Source organism: Hippocampus comes, unplaced genomic scaffold (assembly GCF_001891065.2).
Source record: "Hippocampus comes isolate QL1 unplaced genomic scaffold, H_comes_QL1_v1.1 scaffold176, whole genome shotgun sequence".
Taxonomy (NCBI): Eukaryota; Metazoa; Chordata; class Actinopteri; order Syngnathiformes; family Syngnathidae; genus Hippocampus; species Hippocampus comes.
Window position 1 is genome coordinate 1,277,832 of NW_017805826.1, and position 20,183 is coordinate 1,298,014.

At 42.9% G+C, this 20,183-nt stretch overlaps 1 protein-coding gene across 5 annotated transcripts in view; it reads left to right on the plus strand.

Annotated features, from left to right (window-relative positions):
- Nucleotides 1–19,960, plus strand: part of evla (Enah/Vasp-like a) — a 40,682-nt gene extending 20,722 nt beyond the window's left edge. For 3 of the 5 annotated variants that reach the window (XM_019887219.1, XM_019887218.1, XM_019887217.1), the window contains exons 2-14: nucleotides 1,244–1,412; nucleotides 3,499–3,679; nucleotides 7,104–7,161; nucleotides 9,362–9,423; nucleotides 10,192–11,037; nucleotides 13,748–14,001; nucleotides 14,130–14,245; nucleotides 15,493–15,520; nucleotides 15,637–15,676; nucleotides 16,898–16,958; nucleotides 17,037–17,094; nucleotides 17,739–17,796; nucleotides 18,342–19,960. In XM_019887219.1, the coding sequence (XP_019742778.1) occupies nucleotides 1,244–1,412; nucleotides 3,499–3,679; nucleotides 7,104–7,161; nucleotides 9,362–9,423; nucleotides 10,192–11,037; nucleotides 13,748–14,001; nucleotides 14,130–14,245; nucleotides 15,493–15,520; nucleotides 15,637–15,676; nucleotides 16,898–16,958; nucleotides 17,037–17,094; nucleotides 17,739–17,796; nucleotides 18,342–18,379 (1,969 nt within the window). In that variant the 3' untranslated portion in view covers nucleotides 18,380–19,960. Of the gene's footprint in view, nucleotides 1–1,243; nucleotides 1,413–3,498; nucleotides 3,680–7,103; nucleotides 7,162–9,361; nucleotides 9,424–10,191; nucleotides 11,038–13,747; nucleotides 14,002–14,129; nucleotides 14,246–15,492; nucleotides 15,521–15,636; nucleotides 15,677–16,897; nucleotides 16,959–17,036; nucleotides 17,095–17,260; nucleotides 17,272–17,738; nucleotides 17,797–18,341 lie in introns of those variants that run through there. The other 2 variants (XM_019887220.1, XM_019887221.1) reach the window with 2 other exon arrangements.
- The last annotated feature ends 223 nt before the right edge of the window (nucleotides 19,961–20,183 follow it).

A 20,183-nucleotide genomic window follows, 5' to 3' on the forward strand; every position in this document is an offset into this window, starting at 1 on the left:
TTTTTTAAACATTAAGAGTGTGCTTAAATACAGGAAAATAAGAATCTGTCGGAAAATGAAAAATTGTACTTAAATATTGTAATAACAAATGAATTTATTTTTAATGTATTTTACCTAAAAGTTAACTGCAACGTAACTGTACTGAAACAAATGAAAAAAGTTTAAGCCACTGTCACATTATACAGTTGGAACTAATTCATTGATTTTTCTTTTTTTTCTTTTTTGCATACCACTAGAGGGAGCGCGTGTACCACTGACTTGAGAGTCGCTGCTGTTCTAGTGCATTATTGATTGATCCCATCATTAAGGATTTGGTCAGTTGTGTGGTAAACTTATCTATGTAACAACAGAGAAGTTGCAAGTGTTTTGTTTTTTTTATTGTGGTGAATGACGTGTGAGTGAGACCTTGTACAAACACAAGCAGTTGCTCTTCTATTTTTGTCCAGCAACAGCGCGAGCTTCAGACCATTTCACGTCACACTCACAGAGTCAAACTCTGCGTTGACCACACACATTGGATTTGTGATCTGAAATATTGATCAGGTTTTATATTTACAATTCTCAGTCCTGACCGCATTCTGAGCAGATCGAAGAGGAAAAATCACTCAACACACTCCACACCACAGGATAATAGTTCAAGACAATCTTTTGGAGACATGAGAGGACCACTGGGCCTTTGATGATTTGGATCAGAAGGGAAGAAAAATGCTCAAATTAGTCTGGATTGTTGGTAGTTACTGTATGTGTCAACCCACTTTATGAAGCACAACAAGACATTGGGGAAATTAAGCTGCTTCCATGTATCAAAGGCCACTTCAAAGCGACTTATTGTGCTCAATTCAACACTAGAGCAGGAGTTAAGAACATTCTCAAAGACCATTCAGACATTAAATACATCAAAGAATTGATCATTATTTTTTTCCCCCGTTTGTCAGATTATAAAGAAAATGTAAGTCATCCATTTCACAAAGAAAGTATGAAAAACAATTCAGATATCAAGTGCTAGCCATTTCTAGTTTTTTTTATCCAATCGCTCTTATTGCTTGACATTGCTCATTCTCTTGGGCGGATGTATGATAGTTTTGATCTATTATGTTAATGTTATTTGGTCAATGTTGGTCAGGACAATAATAATAATGGCTGGCTGGAGAAACAGGGTGTGATTGAATCCAAACCCATGTGCCATTTCAAATGTAAATTCTCCCCTCTCTTTCCGTCACTGATGAGTTTCTTCTGTTTACAGCGAGCAGAGCATCTGCCAGGCCCGGGCCTCTGTGATGGTCTACGATGACGCCAGCAAGAAGTGGGTGCCCATCAAGCCGGGCCAGCAGGGCTTCAGTCGCATCAACATCTACCACAACACTGCCAACAACACCTTCAGGGTGGTGGGTGTCAAGCTGCAGGACCAGCAGGTGAGTGTGCGCTGTCGCTGCGTTCACACTCAAACGCCACATTTGCATTTTCACCTTCCAAAATTCCCAGTGGAGTGTTTTCTGTATGACCGTTCCAACAGACGTGTGGATCAGTGGTGAGAGCCAGAAAAGCTGCAAACACAGTGGAACCGCTGATGTTCAAAGCAATTTGTTACGGACGCTGGACATTAATTAATTTGGATTTCAGTGCAATTTTCCCCCTTCACAATAACTGAAATGAAATCAATCCATTCCTAAATAAAATTGTCACGTCCGTAAAACCTTTATGAATTGTACAGGGACCGTCGGTATAATTCGCAATTTTTTTTTTATCAACCTATCCTCCTATTTGCTGATAACAGAATTGCTTTGGCGCCATCCAGTGGCGTCTTGATGCCAAGCAAGCTTCAATTCGACAAAAGTCATCCCTTACCTTCATTTTGAGGCCTCCGTAGGCAATTACAAGAAAGTGTCAAACCTTTTAGCGGCGCATCAATGGGTGGTGGATTTTCGCTATTCGAGGCAGGGCTCTGTCCCTATCCCCCATAAATAGCAAGATTTCACTGATCATTGTGGTCACATAAGTGTAAAAATAAGCTTCTCCAACCTGTCTGTCATAGCAGATGCCCACTGACTCTGGGGGAGAGGTGAGGTGCACTTTGGATTCTAACCTCAAACCTTTGGAATGTGAGGCAAACATTCCAGCCAATATATTTTATTTGTTAAAATGAAATACCTTTTGTTTGATTCAGGCTGGCGCTGCGTCCAGCAATACAAGCGCGATGCTGTCTGTACATTACAATAACAAATATTGAAACCGTCATTTATTAACAGTTACGGTTATAGAGTAATGATTATGGTGTGCGGTTAACCAGTAGGAAAATTATACTTCAACTTAAAAAAAGTTACGTTTTTAAATATCATTTCAATTTGAGATACTTTTATCATGACAAAAACAACGAATAGAACTGCATCATATTCTCCAGAGAGGCTGATTAAAAAAAAAATATATTGTGCGCAGATCACTTTGCATGTGTTTTGCAAAGTGAAATTGCCTTGAACAAGTTTTGCTATGACCAACAAATCAGAGGATGGGAAAAAGCTGATGTCATTGAGGGCCAGCACTCTGGCACTCTGAGGATGAATTTGAAATGGAATTGGATCAAAAAAACGCTGCTATGTCAGTGTGAGTCACATGGGTCAGCATTACTGATTCCGAAGGCTCTGAGCAGATTTGAATCACATGGTAGAACATTAAGGCTAAAATTTGACTGGACAAAAATATCTTATGTCCACATACACCTACTAGAAGCAGTAGAATCCAGAACTGTGGTTCTTAACCTGGGTTCGATCGAACCCCAGGGGTTCGGTGAATCGGTCTCAGGGGTTCGACGGAGCCTCTGCCATGAAGGTTAAGACACACCCGACGCAACATGTCAATTAGTTATGACCCGCCCACTTGGCCATCACTGGCTGTGGATGAACCCTCCATTGCATTGCTTGTCCAATCAGTGGTGCGGGAAATTTAGTTCGCTCAGTAGTCAGCGTGTGACTGTCGTGACAGTACGTGGTGTGATTTTTTTAAAAATGTTTTAACACATGCTATGTCGAGCAAAAAAAGAAAGTGGTCGGATGAATATGTACAACATGGATTCACATGCATCACGGAACGTAATGGGACTGGGCGTCCTATCTGCATGATTTGTCATGCCAAGTTGAGCAACTCTAGTCACGCACCGGCAAAACTGAAGGAACACTTCTTGAATCTGATTTTTATTTTTCACTAAGGGTTCAGGGGATCTGCATATGAACTGGTGGGGTTCGGTACCTCTAACAAGGTTAAGAACTGCTGGTCTCGAGAAATGCAATGAAATGAAAATCATTTACTGTGGGGAATAAACAAATACCATTTAATTCAACAAATATTACAATTTCAGTTGTAATGTAGGTCAACGCTTGTGATAACATTTAGGCCAGCGGAGAAGATCATGGTGACCCTGACCCGTCCACCACTGTCGGACCTCTCGTGAACAATCATTTTTTGTTATTTACAGTGTGTAAATTGAACTCATTTCTGCACTGAAAGGTGGTGATCAACTACTCCATCGTGAAGGGCCTGAAGTACAATCAGGCCACACCCACCTTCCATCAGTGGCGTGATGCTCGCCAGGTCTACGGGCTCAACTTTGCCAGCAAGGAGGAGGCCACCACCTTCTCCAATGCCATGCTGTTTGCTCTCAACGTGCTCAGCTCGCCTGACAGCGGAGGTAAAAATGGAAATCTCATCTCATGGTCTTTTTTTTTTTTTTATTTACCCCTTAAACTCAAAAATCCACCCTCTTGCTAAAGCTTGATATGCACTGCATCGGTCAAGTGATCCAGTACCTATTTTTTGCTCTGAAATGGCACAATTCAGTAAGCGGAGTAGATGGAAAAATCAGCATGGAATTGATTCTGTTCAGATTATAATCCGACCTCTTCCAAATATAGAATAAAAATTGTGTTGTAAAATTGTATTGTTTACTCCTGTGTTGTCAAGTTATTTAACTCCGTTGAAACATTACTCCATATGTCACTTGAAATGGGCATGGAAAGGGACGATCAAAAATGTTATATATCAAGGCATATCAGGAATTTACTGTAGTCCTGTGGTATAAATCCAAAAGATCCTGATTTTCTTTGACCTTCTGGCTGTGTGACAGACTATTTAAGATATTTGCTGAAGGTTATGCTGACATTTGATAGCTCTTCTCCAAAGAGCAACACAAAATTAATGTGTCTTTTTGTATCTTTTGTTCGTGTTGGTACGGCAGCTGTGTGGAACTTGGAATGGAATTTGGGCTCGAGTTGCAACCACCCTGCTTTTATCATCTCACATGAATGCCAGTTAACCACCATTAAATTGCTCCGGATGGCTCTGTTTGATTCCCACGAGCTCTTTTAATCTGAACATCGACTCTAAATTATTACAGACTGTTCCAATTATGTTACATTATGAGGTATTCATATTTTTGTCGGGTGTCCGGAAGGTTCCGGACAGAATCGGACCCTACAAACTTAAACTCATGTAAGTTTATCTCACAAAAATATTTATTTCCAAAAAATAGCCGCAAGGCCGACAAAGTACAAATAATGACGCTGGACATCAAGCCAGTAATAATGCAAAGTAAGCAAAAAGCGCTTGCGCAAGGCAAGGAAAAAACCCGAACGAAAATAGGAACAAAAGTACAAGAAAGACCAAACCGCGTGAGGGAACAAACCATGGACACACTTAAACACACCAAGAACTACTTACTTGAATAACGACGAACATAATAAAAGGCAAGACTCGACAAGTGTGAATTTTGGCACAGTTACTTGGGATTTGCTTGAAACTTGAAGGTTAAGAATGACAGTCAGTCTGACTTACAAATAGGGTATGTATGACCTACTCCCACCTCTGGTAAAATGTTTGGGAATAGGAGAACAGGAATAGAGAACAGGAGTTGGTTTTTGAAATTGGCAACAATGTTACAAGGGCAAGGGCAGAAAAACAAAATGTCCACACTTGGATTAAACCATCCTGTATCTAATGTAAATGTGTTGAAATGTGTTGTGATAGATGTTTCACACAACATCAGCCAATGCCAAGGAGTTTGCAAAAAATATTTGTATATCTTTTTTATTATCATAAAACAGTTCCCACAGACCTGAACAATACACAAGAGTTAAACAGCACAATGACACTTTTTATTAATTTTTGCTTCAATACTCACGGACACGCACAGACGTTGAGCTCTGTCTTCCATGTGCTGTACTACCCTCTAGTGGTGAATCATTTTAGGGGCCAATGGTGATTCATATTTGGGCCCCGACTGGAGATGTATTTTTATTTTTATTACAAAACGTCACTGTGAAACACTTTATACTTTATGTGGTCTTATATAGTAAACATATTTAGTTGGGTGTGCTTGTGGAGTCACCTGCTGTGCATTTCACAGCCTCTGAGAAGCTCCGGTTACGACTTATTTTAAATCGGGTGGTGTGTAAAAGAATGTGTTTGTTGTATCATTGTTATTTTATGTGAAATGTCCTGGAAAGTGTTTTTGTTGACGCTGCAGCTGTTGTAAAAGTGCTATATAAATAAAGATGTATTGTATTGTATCGTATTTAATGTCGACATCAGGCCAGACTGCCCTTGTGACTCGAATGGTGGTTAAAATATCACTTACGGAGACGTAATGTCCCAGCACTCCTTTATTGAGAGCAGTGGGGTGTGAAGTATGGTGTATCTGTTACTTGCTGCTTGTTTGTGAACTGTAACTGAGTCATCAAGAGCTTCTGCTTGAACTAATTAGGGTGAGGCATTTGACCAAATTAACTCTGGCTAAAATGAATGATTGATTTGTCAATAATTCGTAAACATTCCTTTGATAGTCATTTCAAATGGCAGACAATACAAATTGTTTGTTTTCTATAGTTTTTCCCGAGTTTGAAAAGCCAATAATAATTTATATTATTATTTATATATTTAATATTTAGTCAATGTTGAGAACTTCAATTCTGTGCCACCATTCAAAATCAACTCCCCTGCAAATCTTCTTTGTTATTCCTGGTGAAAGGTCATTTTTATTTTTCATCTGCGTGAGTCCCCTGAGTTCACTGAAAACAAGCCTGATCAAGCCCTCTTCGGCTTCCTTCGGGCCCTTCATGCTCGACCTTCACCATGGCAACAGCCTGGCACCTTTTCTCGTCAGCAATACAAACACACATGCATGGGCGCACTTGCGGCACCAGGCAGCACAGGGCGATAATTGTCTTCATTAACACGTGCTGGTCGAGCACACCAGGTTGTGCAGGGACACGCTGCCTAGCAAATTTTGCTGCTTTTTGCATTCACCTCCATGCTTTTAATGACTTCACTTCTCTGCCATGGACTGTGGCTGCTGGCTGAAACAAAGTGTCACTGCGATGCCTAAACAGTAGACGGGCTTAACTTGACGTCATGGGGTCTTGCTCATTGTAATACATTATGCTTTTAGTTCTATGCCCTAGTTTGCATGTGCCAACATGGCCGAAAACTGATCTCAAAGCTGATCTACTAACTGGACCCACCGAAGATCGCCTCTGCCAAGCTCACAAAATTTCTGTGTAGTTCGTTTTGCGGGTTTTTGGCGGGGTATGCCAATAGATTAATTTAGCACATGCATTTTGTCAGTTATCAAACCTGAGATGGCTCTCAATGTCTGATTTTGCATCTTCTTCAAATACCGCGTCAGAAAGGCAATTGCAAACAAACAGCACAACTGTGCATAACCCTGACAAGTAGGCAAATAGAGAGGCGGTGGTGAGAATGGATCTTTTTTTCAAAATGCCAGAAACCAAAATGATTGTGGCATATTGTTTATTCAGTAATGCAATATTGGAGTTTCTAGATGATCTGACGGCCGACGGTTTGTCTTATCAACTTTAACATGTCTCATTTGTAGACGTTTTTCAAATTTTTTTTGAAAATATAAACTATACATAATGGCTTTCCTGACTGATTTTAGCGTGTTTAATAAATTAAAGTTGCAGAAATGGCCCCTGCATCCTTGCATTTTTATGAATGTGGCCCTCACACAAAAAGTTTGAACACTCTTGATATTTTTAAACAAACCTCCAATTCGACAAATTTCTTCATATCACTCTATCCCACGTTCTGTCTTTCAGGTCCAGCTGTCCAACGCCAAAATGGACCCTCTTCAGAGGAGAGCGAAGCCCAGCGGAGGTACACTCACTAGCTGTGCTACGCACTCAATGGCCACTTCATTAGGAATACAGTACCTTGTACAAACCCAATTCCATTGAAGTCGAGACGTTGTATTCAACATAAATAAAAACAGACTACAATGAACAATGATGAATGAACTCGTGTTCGCTACAAAGAAGATATTTCATGTTCAAACAGATCAACTTTATTGTTTGTAGGAAATAATCATTAACTTTGGATTTTATGGCTGCAACACGGTCCAAAAAAGCTCGGACAGTGTCATGCTTACCACTGTCTTACATCACCTTTTCTTTTAAAAACTTTTAATAAATGTTTGGGAACTGAGGACGCTAATTGTCGAAGCTTTGGAAGTGGAATTCTTTCCCATTCTTGCTTAATGTACAGCGTCAGCTGTTCAACAGTCCGGGGTCTCCGTTATCATATTTTACACTTCATAATGTGTCACACGTTTTTAATGGGAGACGGGTCTGGACTGCAGGCAGGCCAGTCTCGTACCCACACTGTTTTAAGACGAAGCTTCGCTGTTGTAACACGTGCAGAATGTGGTTTGGCATTGTCTTGATGAAATAAGCAGGGGCATCCAGAAAAAGATGTTGCTTGGATGGCAGCATATCTTTCTCCAAAACCTCTTTTTCCCTTTTAGCATTAATGGTGCCTTCACAGCTGTGTAAGTTAACTCTCAGTCTATTGGAACTAAAACGGGCCCATATCATCTTTTGAACTTTGCGTTCATAACAGTTAATGTGTTTTTTTTCCCTCTTTGGCCCGGAGGACACAATGTCCACAATTTCCAGCATTAATGGTGCCTTCACAGCTGTGTAAGTTAGCTGTCAGTCTATTGGCACTAAAACGGGCCCATATCATCTTTTTAACTTTGCGTTCATAACAGTGAATATGGTTTTTTTTTCCTCTTTGGCCCGGAGGACACAATGTCCACAATTTCCAAAAACAACTTGAAATGTGGACTCTTCAGAACACAAAACGCTTTTCCACTTTGGAAATGACGTTTCCGGGTGTTGCTGACAAATGGATTTTGCTTTGCATAGTAGTGTTTTAAGTTGCACTTATTGATGTAGTGGCGAACAGGTGTTTGATGAGCATTCCTCAAATTTCTTTTTTGACATCTGTCTCAAACCTTTTAGAATGTGTTGCAGCCATAAAATTTGAAGTTAATGATTATTTACTCAAAACAATCAAGTTGATCAATTTGAACATTAAAATCTTGTCTTTGTAGTGTCTTCAATTAAATGTAGGCTGAACATGATTTTGCAAATCATTGTGTTCTGTTTTTCTTCCTCTTACTAAATATTCTGTTTTACACAATGACCAAACTTCATTGGGATTGGGTTTGTACACTCTCATGAGATCCAATGCAAAAGATAAATGAGCAGGAAACTATACCAGCTTAATTTTTAGAATGTTTAGCCTCATGTAGCCTCCGTGGACAGCATAATCCGTGACGAATTTGGACCTTCGGTTAATTTTGAGCTCAGCCGTGCGTGTGTCCGCTGGGATCTGAAACGGAAATGGAGAATCTGTCACTCACTAATGAATCTTTACGAACGACCGTTAAGCAGCAGGCATCAGGCTTGGAACGGACTTTGCTGAACGTACTGCCATGCTTTTGGCGTTCACAAATGAGTGAGCGGAGAATAGGAGCGACATATAAGAAAAGTGGAGTACTGTTGGCTATGAAAATGTGCTCTGAAGTAGCCTTCGATCTATGGAGACGAAGACCAGATTTAGAGGCTAAATTCGAAATCCATTCGATTCGGATTGATTGACTCACAATTGTACTTACTCATTAAGAAATCTGACCCTGTTTAATTGAACATAAAGCTGAAATATGCCATATAACACACACTTAGATCTTGAGTAATACATTTCATACCAAGTAAATAAATGCCCCATTGTGGCAAACGTGATTTTCTTACGGAACATGGAACTGACCTAAGGTAAGATAAATATTAGAGGCAGAAATCGATGACTGCAGTCAAGACACGAAAACTGAGAATTCTGATCATTGCACAGACAGATTGATTCATATGGCTTTTATATTGGACCTCATTAGATTGTACACGTGTACCCAATCGTGTGCAATGAAAAACGCAAAAGCAGGACGAGGGTATTATTGACAGTCAGTGTTAAGCAGACGCGTGTTGAAGTGACATTTAAGCATCATGGTTGCTCTTGAAAGGATGATGGAGCAGCATCAGATGCAGGCGCACAAGGAGAGGGAGCGGCGGACGTCAGGATCAGGTGAGCCTTCAACAAACATGCACACGCCAGCCGGCTGCCGCGGCAACCGAGATCGGCCAACTTCCTGGTAGCATTTAAAACCTACACGCAAACTTGAAAGGCGCAGGCGTGTATTTGTTCGTTGTCTTTTTGCTCTCGGTGTGTTACCAGCCAGAGTAAACATTAGAAGTGATGACTTGATGAATAAAGAGCAGTCTGCTTCCTGTTCCCTACTACTAACCCTCATTCCCACGATGTCCTTTTCTTCATGTACACACACACACGCACGCACACACACACACACACAAACACACACACACACACACACACACACACACACACACACACAGACACACGCACACACACACGTGTTCAAGTCTTTCTACAGAAACAGACTTCAACATCACCTTGGTCCCACTCGATGATATCGGTGACGCCCCCTCCCCTCCCCGAACCCCCTAACCCCTAACCCTTAACCCCGACCCCCCACCAAGCCCCTGCAACATGCTCTGCTGCCATCTCTTTCTTCCAGCTGCTGTTGGGGGGGGAAATGTCATATGCTTTTCTGGTCATGTTGCATTCTGCTGCTTGATATTTTGAGTCTTTCTTATTTGCGGTTCTCAGTTTTTTGAATTATGCTCCTGATTTTTTATCTTTTCATCTTGGCTTGGTTGCTTTTCATTCTTCTCACGTTTTTTCTCTTTTCTGTTTTCCTTTGTTTGTCGCCCTGCTTCGTCCGCATCTCCTTCTGTGTCTCCTCTCCTCCCTCCACCCCTCTGCCCCTCACAGTCGTTTCCACTCTCCAATACAAAGTGTGTGCACCCCCCGCCCACCCCGACACTCCGCCCGAGTACAGACAGTACAGAGCTAGCACACTGCCCCCGTCCTACGTCCGCGTGGCCTCCTCCTCCCCGCCCTCCGCTTCTTCCTCTCCCTCCCAAGAGAAAGAGGCGGGGGCGGCGAGGGACAAGGCCCAGCTTTCCTCCCAGCTCTCCACCTCGCTGGCCTCCGCCTTCTCGCCCGTCCAGGCAGGAGTGACCACGATGGGCCGCCAGGTCCGTCAAATCCCCCTGTCTCCTCCCACCGTGGCCCGCCACGCTCACCAGCACCACCAAGACATCGCGCTCCCCCCCAAACACGGCACATGGTCCGCCTCTCAATTGCAGCAAATGTATGCCCAGTGCCCGCCCTCCGCCTCCCCTCCGGTCATGATGGCGATGATGCCTGCCAGGCAGGGGTTAGCGCCACCACAGCCTGCGCTCCCCATGGCGCACCCCATCCCCGGCATGAGGATGAAGCCCCCGCCACTTGACCCGAACGCCCAGTACCCCCAGCACCAGCCCCACCCTCACGCCAACGGCCAATCAGACGACTCCTACTCCCCCCACTCCCATCAGCTGCCGCTCACCCCTCAGTACTGCGAGGCCGTGCCCATGCCGCCCCTCGCGGGCCAGCCACCCGCAGGCCCCGCCCCTAATCACCAGTACCCATCCACCTTCCACCCTCAGCAGCAGGCACATCATCAGCAGGGCCAGCCCCCCAGCAACACCAACTCGCCCCCGTCTTACAATGACAGGGGCTCGCCCAAGGAGACCCCCTCCCCCATCCCTCAACAGGTCCCCTTGACCAACAGCAGTAAGTATGAAGAAGAGGGAGGGTGAAATTCAGTATTTTTTTTTAGGGATTGGTTTAGCATGTCTCAAAATCAACAATATGGTGGATGCAAATTTGCTCGCAGAAGCAGGTGTCTAGGGGTGGGAATCCACTTGGCGACCGGCCTCGGTCACTGACAGCTTATCCCCATCATGTCAACAGCTGAACGCACCTGTTTCCTCCAGCCTCACAAAAAAAGTAGACAATAGACTAACCATGGCAGGCCGTGCATTTGACAGCTGGGCCGTTAGTGGGCACTTACCTGACTTAATCCATCCTGTAATACCACCACTATCACGTCGCAATACACAAATACAAAAACGGAGTGTAACAGCACCCAACAGTGCCACATATATCATCTGTTACCAATTCACAATTTACAGTATGTTTATCTAGTAACGTGACAAAAACAGTTTACGTAAAGTGCATAATACCCAAGTTGCTGAATTACTAAATGTAAACGTTTGCAGATTGCGACAAAATGTGTTTCGCTAGTCAAACTTGACTGTAACATATTTTACTACAGATTGTTTCTTTGTTGTAACAACGCTTCTTGGCAATAACTCTTATTCTGTTAGAAAGCCTGTTTGTAATATTACCTATCAATGGTGCGGCATTTGTATGGAACATGCACTTGGAGGATGAGTAGCAGAGCTGAGCATGTGGGTTGCACCCAAGGGGAAAAAAAGGCAAATCTTCTCTGCAAATGCCAAACAACTTGTTTTGCCCTTGCCATCAACTCTTTGGTGGATTGGATTTTCAAAATGTAAAAAAACAAGACACACTGACCATTTAACAATTTTGCACTTAACGATCAAGAGCCTCAGTCCGGGTGTACTGTGCTACCACAATGGCACCTCCGGCGCATGCTTGTCACCTGCCTTTGGAAGGGAATCCCCCTTTTTCAACCAGTATTTGTTGCACGTCATCCACCGTGGTTGTGTCGCCCACTGTGATCAATCCCATGAGTGTTCAGTGAGGTTGTGGTCTGGTCAGGACATTCCATCCTGTAATCAGTGCAGCGTTCTCAGCGTCTTTCCCACACTTTGACCCGACGATCCAACTGACATCAGCAGAATCTGGATCTCCTCATCAAATATAACATTTCGCCCACCACATATTCACGGTCCAGTGCACATGTTGCCGACAAAAGCTCAAAACAAGATTCGATGGCAACAGCACAATTGGTTTTGTTTGGCATGGACAGAGAAGATTTGGCAAATCTTTCATGAGCGCAACCTACAAATGTACGTTCCTTACAAATGTCGCACCTTTGAAGATTGGAATGAATTATCCATCCATCCATTTTCTCATCCGCTTCTCCTCACAAGGATCGTGGGAGGGCGCTGGAACCTATCCCAGCCGTGAACTGGTTGCCAGCCGATCGCAGGGCTCACATAGACGAACAACCATCCGCGTTTACAATCACACCAAAGGAAAATTTTGAGTGTTTAATTAACCTGCCACGCATGTTTTTGGAATGTGGGAAGAAACCGGAGTACCCGGAGAAAACCCACGCAGGCACGGGGAGAACATGCAAACTCCACACAGGAAGGCCGGAGCTGGGATCGAACCCTGCACCTCTGCGCTGTGAGGGGCCGACGTGCTAACCAATCGACTACCGTGCCGCCTGGAATGAATTAACTTTCCAAAATTGTAAAAATTCTTGTGAAGAAGCATTGCAAAGAAATAATATAATCTACCCTGGTAGCATACCCAAATAATGTTTTCCACTATATTCAAATGTATTCAAACCCACCTGTAGCTCCACTCAGCGGGATAAAAGTCAAACACTTGTATGAAGCAGTGCTGCTCTACATCACCGTAGCAGACTGAGTGGAACCGCCTCTTCCCAAATGTATGGCTCCCCTCTTTTCTTCCAAAACAAGAAACGGTAACTGTATCTCCCATCCGAGGCTCTATTGTACACAAATAAGCGTTAAAGAGTTAACTGCAGGTCATTTGAGCTCCAACAGCCGCGCCTTCCGAGGCAGTCTCTGCCTGTGCCGTATTAAAGATGATCTTATGCTAAGTATGTAGGTACGACTTTTAACAAATACGCATTCCAGTTGCCTCTTTGCTTCTTTTAGTTTTATGTCCACTTAAAAATATTTTTTTCTACTGTACACTTATTTTTACTTATCTTGCTGAAGCGGAATTTGTGATCCAGCTCTAATATTGAATTTCACTGAGATGTGCAGTTGTCTCAAACGCTGTTGCCAGGAAATATTTGGAAACTGCTCTCTTACCATCAGTGCTGCTCTATTATTTTATTTGTATTCAATTATTCCAGTTAAAATAATGTGTAATTTTTATATGTCATATTTATTTTATTCCTAATAGTTGTACTTAATTTTGTGTTTAATTGTTTTTTCCCTGTGGGAATCGATGAATTAATTGAAAACTTGAGCTCACCCATGCGCAAATGAGACTGGAGCACTTTCACACAAAATATCACCTTGTACAATACCATATAAATATGGCCCTATGTCATTTGGTTCCAGAAAGAAATGTGCAGAGACGAAACTCGACAGTGAATTAGTTGTGAGTAGTTTCTGAGGGAATTCGTCAGTAATCTGACAGTCAAACAACCCATGAACTGCTCACCTCCGATTTTCGCGCCCAGGACCCTTGAGATCAACCTTCCAGGGAGTCGCCGCCGTTAACCGAGCTTGAACTCTGCCCCTCGCAGGCGCCCCTGTTTCCGCAGGTCATCCCGCTATGCTGTCCGTGGCCCCGCCCCCAGCCGGAGTCCCAGCACCCATGGCCGGCCCTCCAGCGCCTCCGCCGCCGCCCGGTCCTCCGCCCCCGATGGCAGTGCCCCCGCCCATGCCTCCTCCGCTGCCCACCGGCGGGGGGCCTCCCGGGGGTCCCCCTGGCATGCAGCAGCAGCCCTCGGGGTTGGCGGCCGCGCTGGCCGGGGCCAAGCTTCGTAAGGTTCAAAGGGTGAGCATCCTCTGTGGGCTCGATGCAAAAATAATTGCACACGTATCTTTAAATAGTAGACATGCTCCAACAAGGCCTGAGGGGGGAATGAAAGGAAAGCCAACCAAACATCCGCTTGTGTGACTTAGGACGAGAGCAGTCCGCCAGGATCCAGCGGCAAAAGTGACTCCAACCGATCGAGTGGTGGTAGTGGAGGTGGTGGAGAGGGTCTGATGCAGGAGATGAATGCCTTATTAGCTCGCAGGTAAAACACGAGAACACTCATCCGCCTGCCGATGAATATGTCAATGGGATATTAAATGGACAGGGTGGGGACAAAAACAATAAAAACAGACTCACTCCTTGACTGGCCATTACATTTTGTTTTGATGTATATGTTTCATGATGGACCGTATTTTCCACACGATAAGGTGTATAAGGTGCACCTTAGTCAATGGCCTATTTTAAAACTGTTGCCATATAGAGCGCACCGCATTATAAGGCGCATAGAATAGAAGCTACAATTAGTGTCTGTGGTTGCAATATGCACCCACTAGATGGAGCGACACTAAAGAGAATACAATACAATACAGCTGTATTAATATAGAGCGTTCACAACCGCTGAAGCTGTAACTGCGCTTTACAGAACACTTAAAATACTACATCAGAGAAATCGGAATATTGATCCATATAGAAAGTGCACTGGATTACAAGGTGCACTGTTGGCTTTTGAGAAAATGGAATGCTATTAGGTGCGCCTTATAGTGCGGAAAATACAGTAAATACAAGTCTAATGAGTTCCATTCAGGAAAATAAGCGTAAATCTGAAATGATTTAACGACATTGAATTCAGTAAGCATTCCTCTCTGCTCAGTCTAGTCTGCAGCTGATAATGTGCACCAATAGATTTCACAACATTGCGGCTCATCTCATTTGGAAGTCTTCCAATTTCTTCTTCTTTGAACTCATCAACTCTCACTCGTTCAAAGATATGTGGTGAACACCTCATTGCAAGGGATACATTCCAGACCAACATGCTCTAAGTGAAAATGCTAAGTTTTGAGAGGCCATATAAAGCCTCTCGCGTGCTTTCAACCAATTTAAATTATTTGAAACACACTTTTTAATCACAAAACGGATTGCAAAAAAAACCGAATTGCAAACATCCAGTGCTTGGACTGTATAACGGTCTGACAGCGGCGAGCTTGTGTGTGAGCCTCTGGGTGTGAACAGTGGCCGACAGCAGCTCCTGTGTACGTGAAAAGTGTGTTGGTGACTGTGGCTCTCCTTTCCCACATGCAAGGGCATTAAAGTATGTATACTGTTAAAAGCTTTTTTAGAGTTCCAATAGCACTTGATGACAAAGACTCTGTCTTCCAAATCTGATTGTTGCAATTATTTAGAGTTTATTTTTTAAAGGTAACAAAGAATTTGCAGACAAAGAGTGAGTTTTGAGGGGCTGGGGGGAATATCCTGTATTTTGCAAATAATGCCATGTTTCCTCTCTCTTAGACGGAAAGCTTCTGAGAAACCTGATGAAGTAAGTCTTTCTTTTCATCATCCTTATAAAGCAAGATTAAGTTGGTTGTTAAAGCCTTAAGTTAATAATTACATGTATCTTCATGACGAAGTCAACATTTTCACTTTCGCCGGCAGGATGACTCTGGTGGTCGCGGGCCCGGTCAGAACTCAACAGGTATTTCATTTCATTGAAAAGTGACACATTTTGGATTTCCTCTTTATAAAGGGTTGGGGTTTTGCGTGCTAAACTCAGACTTTTTGTTGATCTCCTCTGACCTGAAGCAATTGAACTTCCATCCATTTTCTAATCCGCTTATCCTCACGAGGGTCACGGGCATGCTGGAGCCTATCCCGGCTGTCTTTAGGCAGCAGGCGGGGTACACACTGAACTCACACGCACACCTCGCGACAGTTTAGCATTTTCCAGTAACCTGCAATACACGTTTTGGGAATATGGGAGAAATCCGGAGTACCCGGAGAAAACCCACGCAGGCACGGGGTGAACATGTAAACTCCACACAGGAAGGCTGCAGCCGGAATTGACCCCTGCACCTCTGCACTGTGAGGCCGGCGTGCTAACCACTCGACCATGTGCCACTTGAAATTTCACTTAAATTAAACTAAAAAAACTTTCTGAACATGAACAACTGTAGTGTCCGGAACATCAGTTAGTATGGAGATGGTCTCAAAGCCTTTACTTTTAATGTGCCGAATGTCCCGTGACAGCTCTTACATTTGCTTCCTTTGGCTATTGTTTAGTGTAGTACACACCAGGTCACCAAGCCTCAGAGCCACTACTTGTCACCTTTTAAATAGGTCTACTGATGGATTAGAAGTTTGAATACACCTAAGAAGCTAGTGATGCTAATTAGAGGACGCACATGTCCCTATGGTCAAATTATTTTCCGCGTTTTCAAAGGATACCTTTTTTTTTTTTTTTTTTTTTTTTTTTTTACTGTACAGTAAATATAGGAGCACCCCTTCATTGTTTATGTTTGTGAACATGTTTTGTTCCGACTGACGCATTTAATAGCATACTTATTACTTTCACCCTTTCATTCACCCAGTAACCTGATACTACCGCACAACGGTGCCCTTACATTACGGAATGTCTTTCCATACTTATTTGTCATGTCCTTGTTTCTCGTAGTTACTTGTTATTGATGATAGTAGGGTAGCCTGTACTACCGGAGACAAATTCCTCGTGTATTCGACATACTTGGCCACTAAAGATGATTCCGATTCTGATTCGGATAACATGATAAGCTGTCCACTGGAGTAACCGCTGTCCCTGAAAGGGTTAAAGTGGAAAAGTGACTCCAAAGGAATTTGCTCCGCACAGTGGAAAGTAGCGACAGTGCCACAAATTTGTAACTCCCGCTTTACTTCCCGTCAGATGCTGTGAAGAAGCCATGGGAGCGGTCCAATTCGGCAGAGAAATCCTCACTGGTGTCGAGGTGTGAAAACAGAAAAAAGAAATGTTTGTACTGCAGTTAACATGCGAGAGCTCATTTGTTTTTCCTCTTGTGTTGTAGAGTGAGACCTATTGGCAGCACGAGTGAATCAGACACCGAATTTGACAGGATGAAACAGGTAAGTTTGATGCTTCTGCGTCGCTCTTTTGCTATTATTTGAAACAGTTGAGTGCGGTATTAATGAAATGTGGGTTTCCTCAAGTAGGACAGAGAACAATCGCTGGATTCACTATTCAAACTGCACAATGTTACAGTGGCATAAACCTTTTTAAAATGTACTCCAGTAGATTTTGGAAGTACGGTTCTGGTGGATTTAGCTTTGATGTAAAATGGGGGAAAAAAACTGTTTGGACAGTTTTTATGTTAATTTTCTGCGCACTCCATTTTATTTGAAGCATTACTTAAGCTTTGCTTTTTTTTGTTCTATTTTTAAGTGTACTGTCAGTGTTCTAACTCAATTTCTTTTACATAGTTGAGGTGCAAAATTGAATACAATGGACCCTGGCATACCTATAGTTTAGCACCCGCATATTCATATACTCGCACATATTTTGTTTTAATTGTTTTCAATATTTTATATTTTGGGTTTGTTTTGGTGGAATTTTTTTTTTTTCTCCACAATTTTCCGGATGTTTTTCATGGAAAGCGCAGATTGAATTAGCGTTTTTTTGAGGAATTCATGAGCCATTCATGTCGCGTGGCAATAGCGAGAATCCTCCATCCTTTTTGTTGCAATTAACTTCGAATGTGGTTTTCTCCTAGGAGATTTTGGATGAAGTTGTACGCGAGTTGCATAAAGTGAAGGATGAAATCATTCATGGTAAGCAGCTTTGAATCCCCAGATGACATCCTTATCTTCTCCTGGTGCAAACAATGCATAAGTGGTTTTGTGTGTTTGTCTCTAACTGACGTCTGTAAATGATTTTCACTCTCTCACACACACAAATCGGTGTTAGCTTGTCTGCTGATAACTTTTTGTTGGCGATGCTGATGAGCTGCTCAAAAGAGTCAAAGATGAGTCCAAACATGGTTAAACCTATAACAAGGTCAAGAATCAATTTGCACCAAAACCACTCTGATTGATGTCATATTAACTCTTTCATGCACTCTGTAACCTGATAACATGGTAAACTGTCCACTGTAGTAACCGCTGTGCCTGAAAGGGTTATATTTTGTCCATATGTCATAAATGACAAAACAATGAAGCAAAAATATATAGGTAAAAGGTAGAAATAAAATCTGTTCAACAAGCTACATCAAATACACGAAGGAAGTATTTTGACTTCATTTCTTCCCACCACTGACCTTTCCAGAATTTAGTGACCCAAGATGTGTAAGATATCTTTTTTATTGTTTTCATGTCAGCCATAAGACAAGAAATAGGTCGGATCAGCACATCCTAATCTCAGCTGAGCGACTTTTGGGAGAAGAGCAGGAGGGGCTACAGAATGACGACGAAGAGGACAAGGAGGACGTCGGATGGACACAAGCGGACTCGCGAGGAGAACCCCCCCCCCCCGACAATGTTCTCTCAACGTTTCTGTGAAGTCACGTCGCAGAGATGTTATGCCAACATTGGAGTCTGCTGGACAGCAAAGTATATGGAAAAGAGCGAGACGAACTCGAAGAGAGGAAGAGAAGATGAACTGTCGTGCTGAGTTCGGTGTGTTGTGGTTGTGCGTGCGCCTCTCGACTCAGACTGCCCAGTGTTGCCACGTTTTCTTCTGTCCCGTCTTCAAAGGAAAATATTTTGGGTTTTCTAAGTTTGTACTGTTGTATTATTTAAAAACCTGCGCTGATGTTGTTGACGCCGAGTATTTCAGAAGGATAAACGGAAACCTGCACACCATCTGTGTCAGCCTTTTATACTTCTCTGTTCATTTGATCGCAGACGATTTTGTTTTTAACAAGCACATCGTTGGCAAAAATGGTGCCGAGCTCATATTTTGATCGCCATGTTTGTACTGGTGTTGTGCGTCTGACCTTTTCTTCCCGCACGCAGACAAGTAGCCACTGAAAATACACCTTCTCCATTCACCACCAAGGCCACACCACTGAGCGGCCATCAGCTTGGTAAAAAGCCCTCGGGTGAGGAACCCCACAGCCCGCCAGAGATTTTCATCCAGGCAAACGTGCACGGTTGTTGTTTACCGTTTCCTAGGTTAGGAGAATTCATTACATTTCGTAGCCATATTCCGCCCATGACAAAACAAAAAAATAAACATTGACAATGAAATGCCTTGTCAAATATCAAGTGGTGGGTCAAAATCTGTCGGACAAGTTTGTCTTTGAAGGTGCCTTGAAAAGAGGCGAAAGTGAGCCTGAAATGGCCGCTTCAAACCAAAATGTCAGAGTTCCTAAGTCCTTCCAGGTATGTCTTTTTGAGACTTTTTGTTGGTTTACTCCAGATACACATCTACCAAATTTTATGTTGCTAAGGGAAACGGGATCCCAGTGCCGTATTGTTATGTAAAGTCCGTTTTTTACAGAAATGGCCCCAGAAAGGTTCCCCATCCCTGGTAAGCGTTCAGTGGTGTTTAAAAAAAAAATGTCGATGACATAACAATGTGGTAGTTTTTACTCCCTCCTGTGTTTATGGCCCTCCCAGTTGTGCATGAACCCCTGCTCTCTCTCAATTTATTTGGTTAAATGGGTGTGGAGGGGGGAGGAGGTGACAAAAAAAGGCGGTGCATTTAAAACAGTGGTTTGTTTCCATGATGAATCCCATTCTTTGTGTACGAGATGGTACTGATAATGGTAGCCAGGTGGGGGATGTATTATAATAATTCAAAAAAAACATTGAAAGTTGTTTCTGTGGAAATATGCCAAGTTAGCTCAGAAGAATGTGCACAAATGGAATGGTCAGTCAATGTTATGGTAGCTCAAAGTGTCTTTGGAGGAGTTTGGATTGTTGCACTTGCAATGTCTGCTCTCAGCGGCGTTCTCATTCAATAAATAAATGAAAAGCTGGATGTAAAAATTCATTCAAACACTCCCGTGTCGGACATTTCTGCAACACCCGCAAGTTATGCATGTTTTTGAAATGACTGACTACACATGGTCGATTTTTTTGGTGAAAAACGCCTTACTATACATGGTCATTTTTTTTTTTTTTTTGGTGAAAACACCTGACTATACATGGTCGGTTTTTTGGTGAAAAACGGCTTACTATACATGGTCTTTTTTTTCGGCTAAAAATGCCTGACA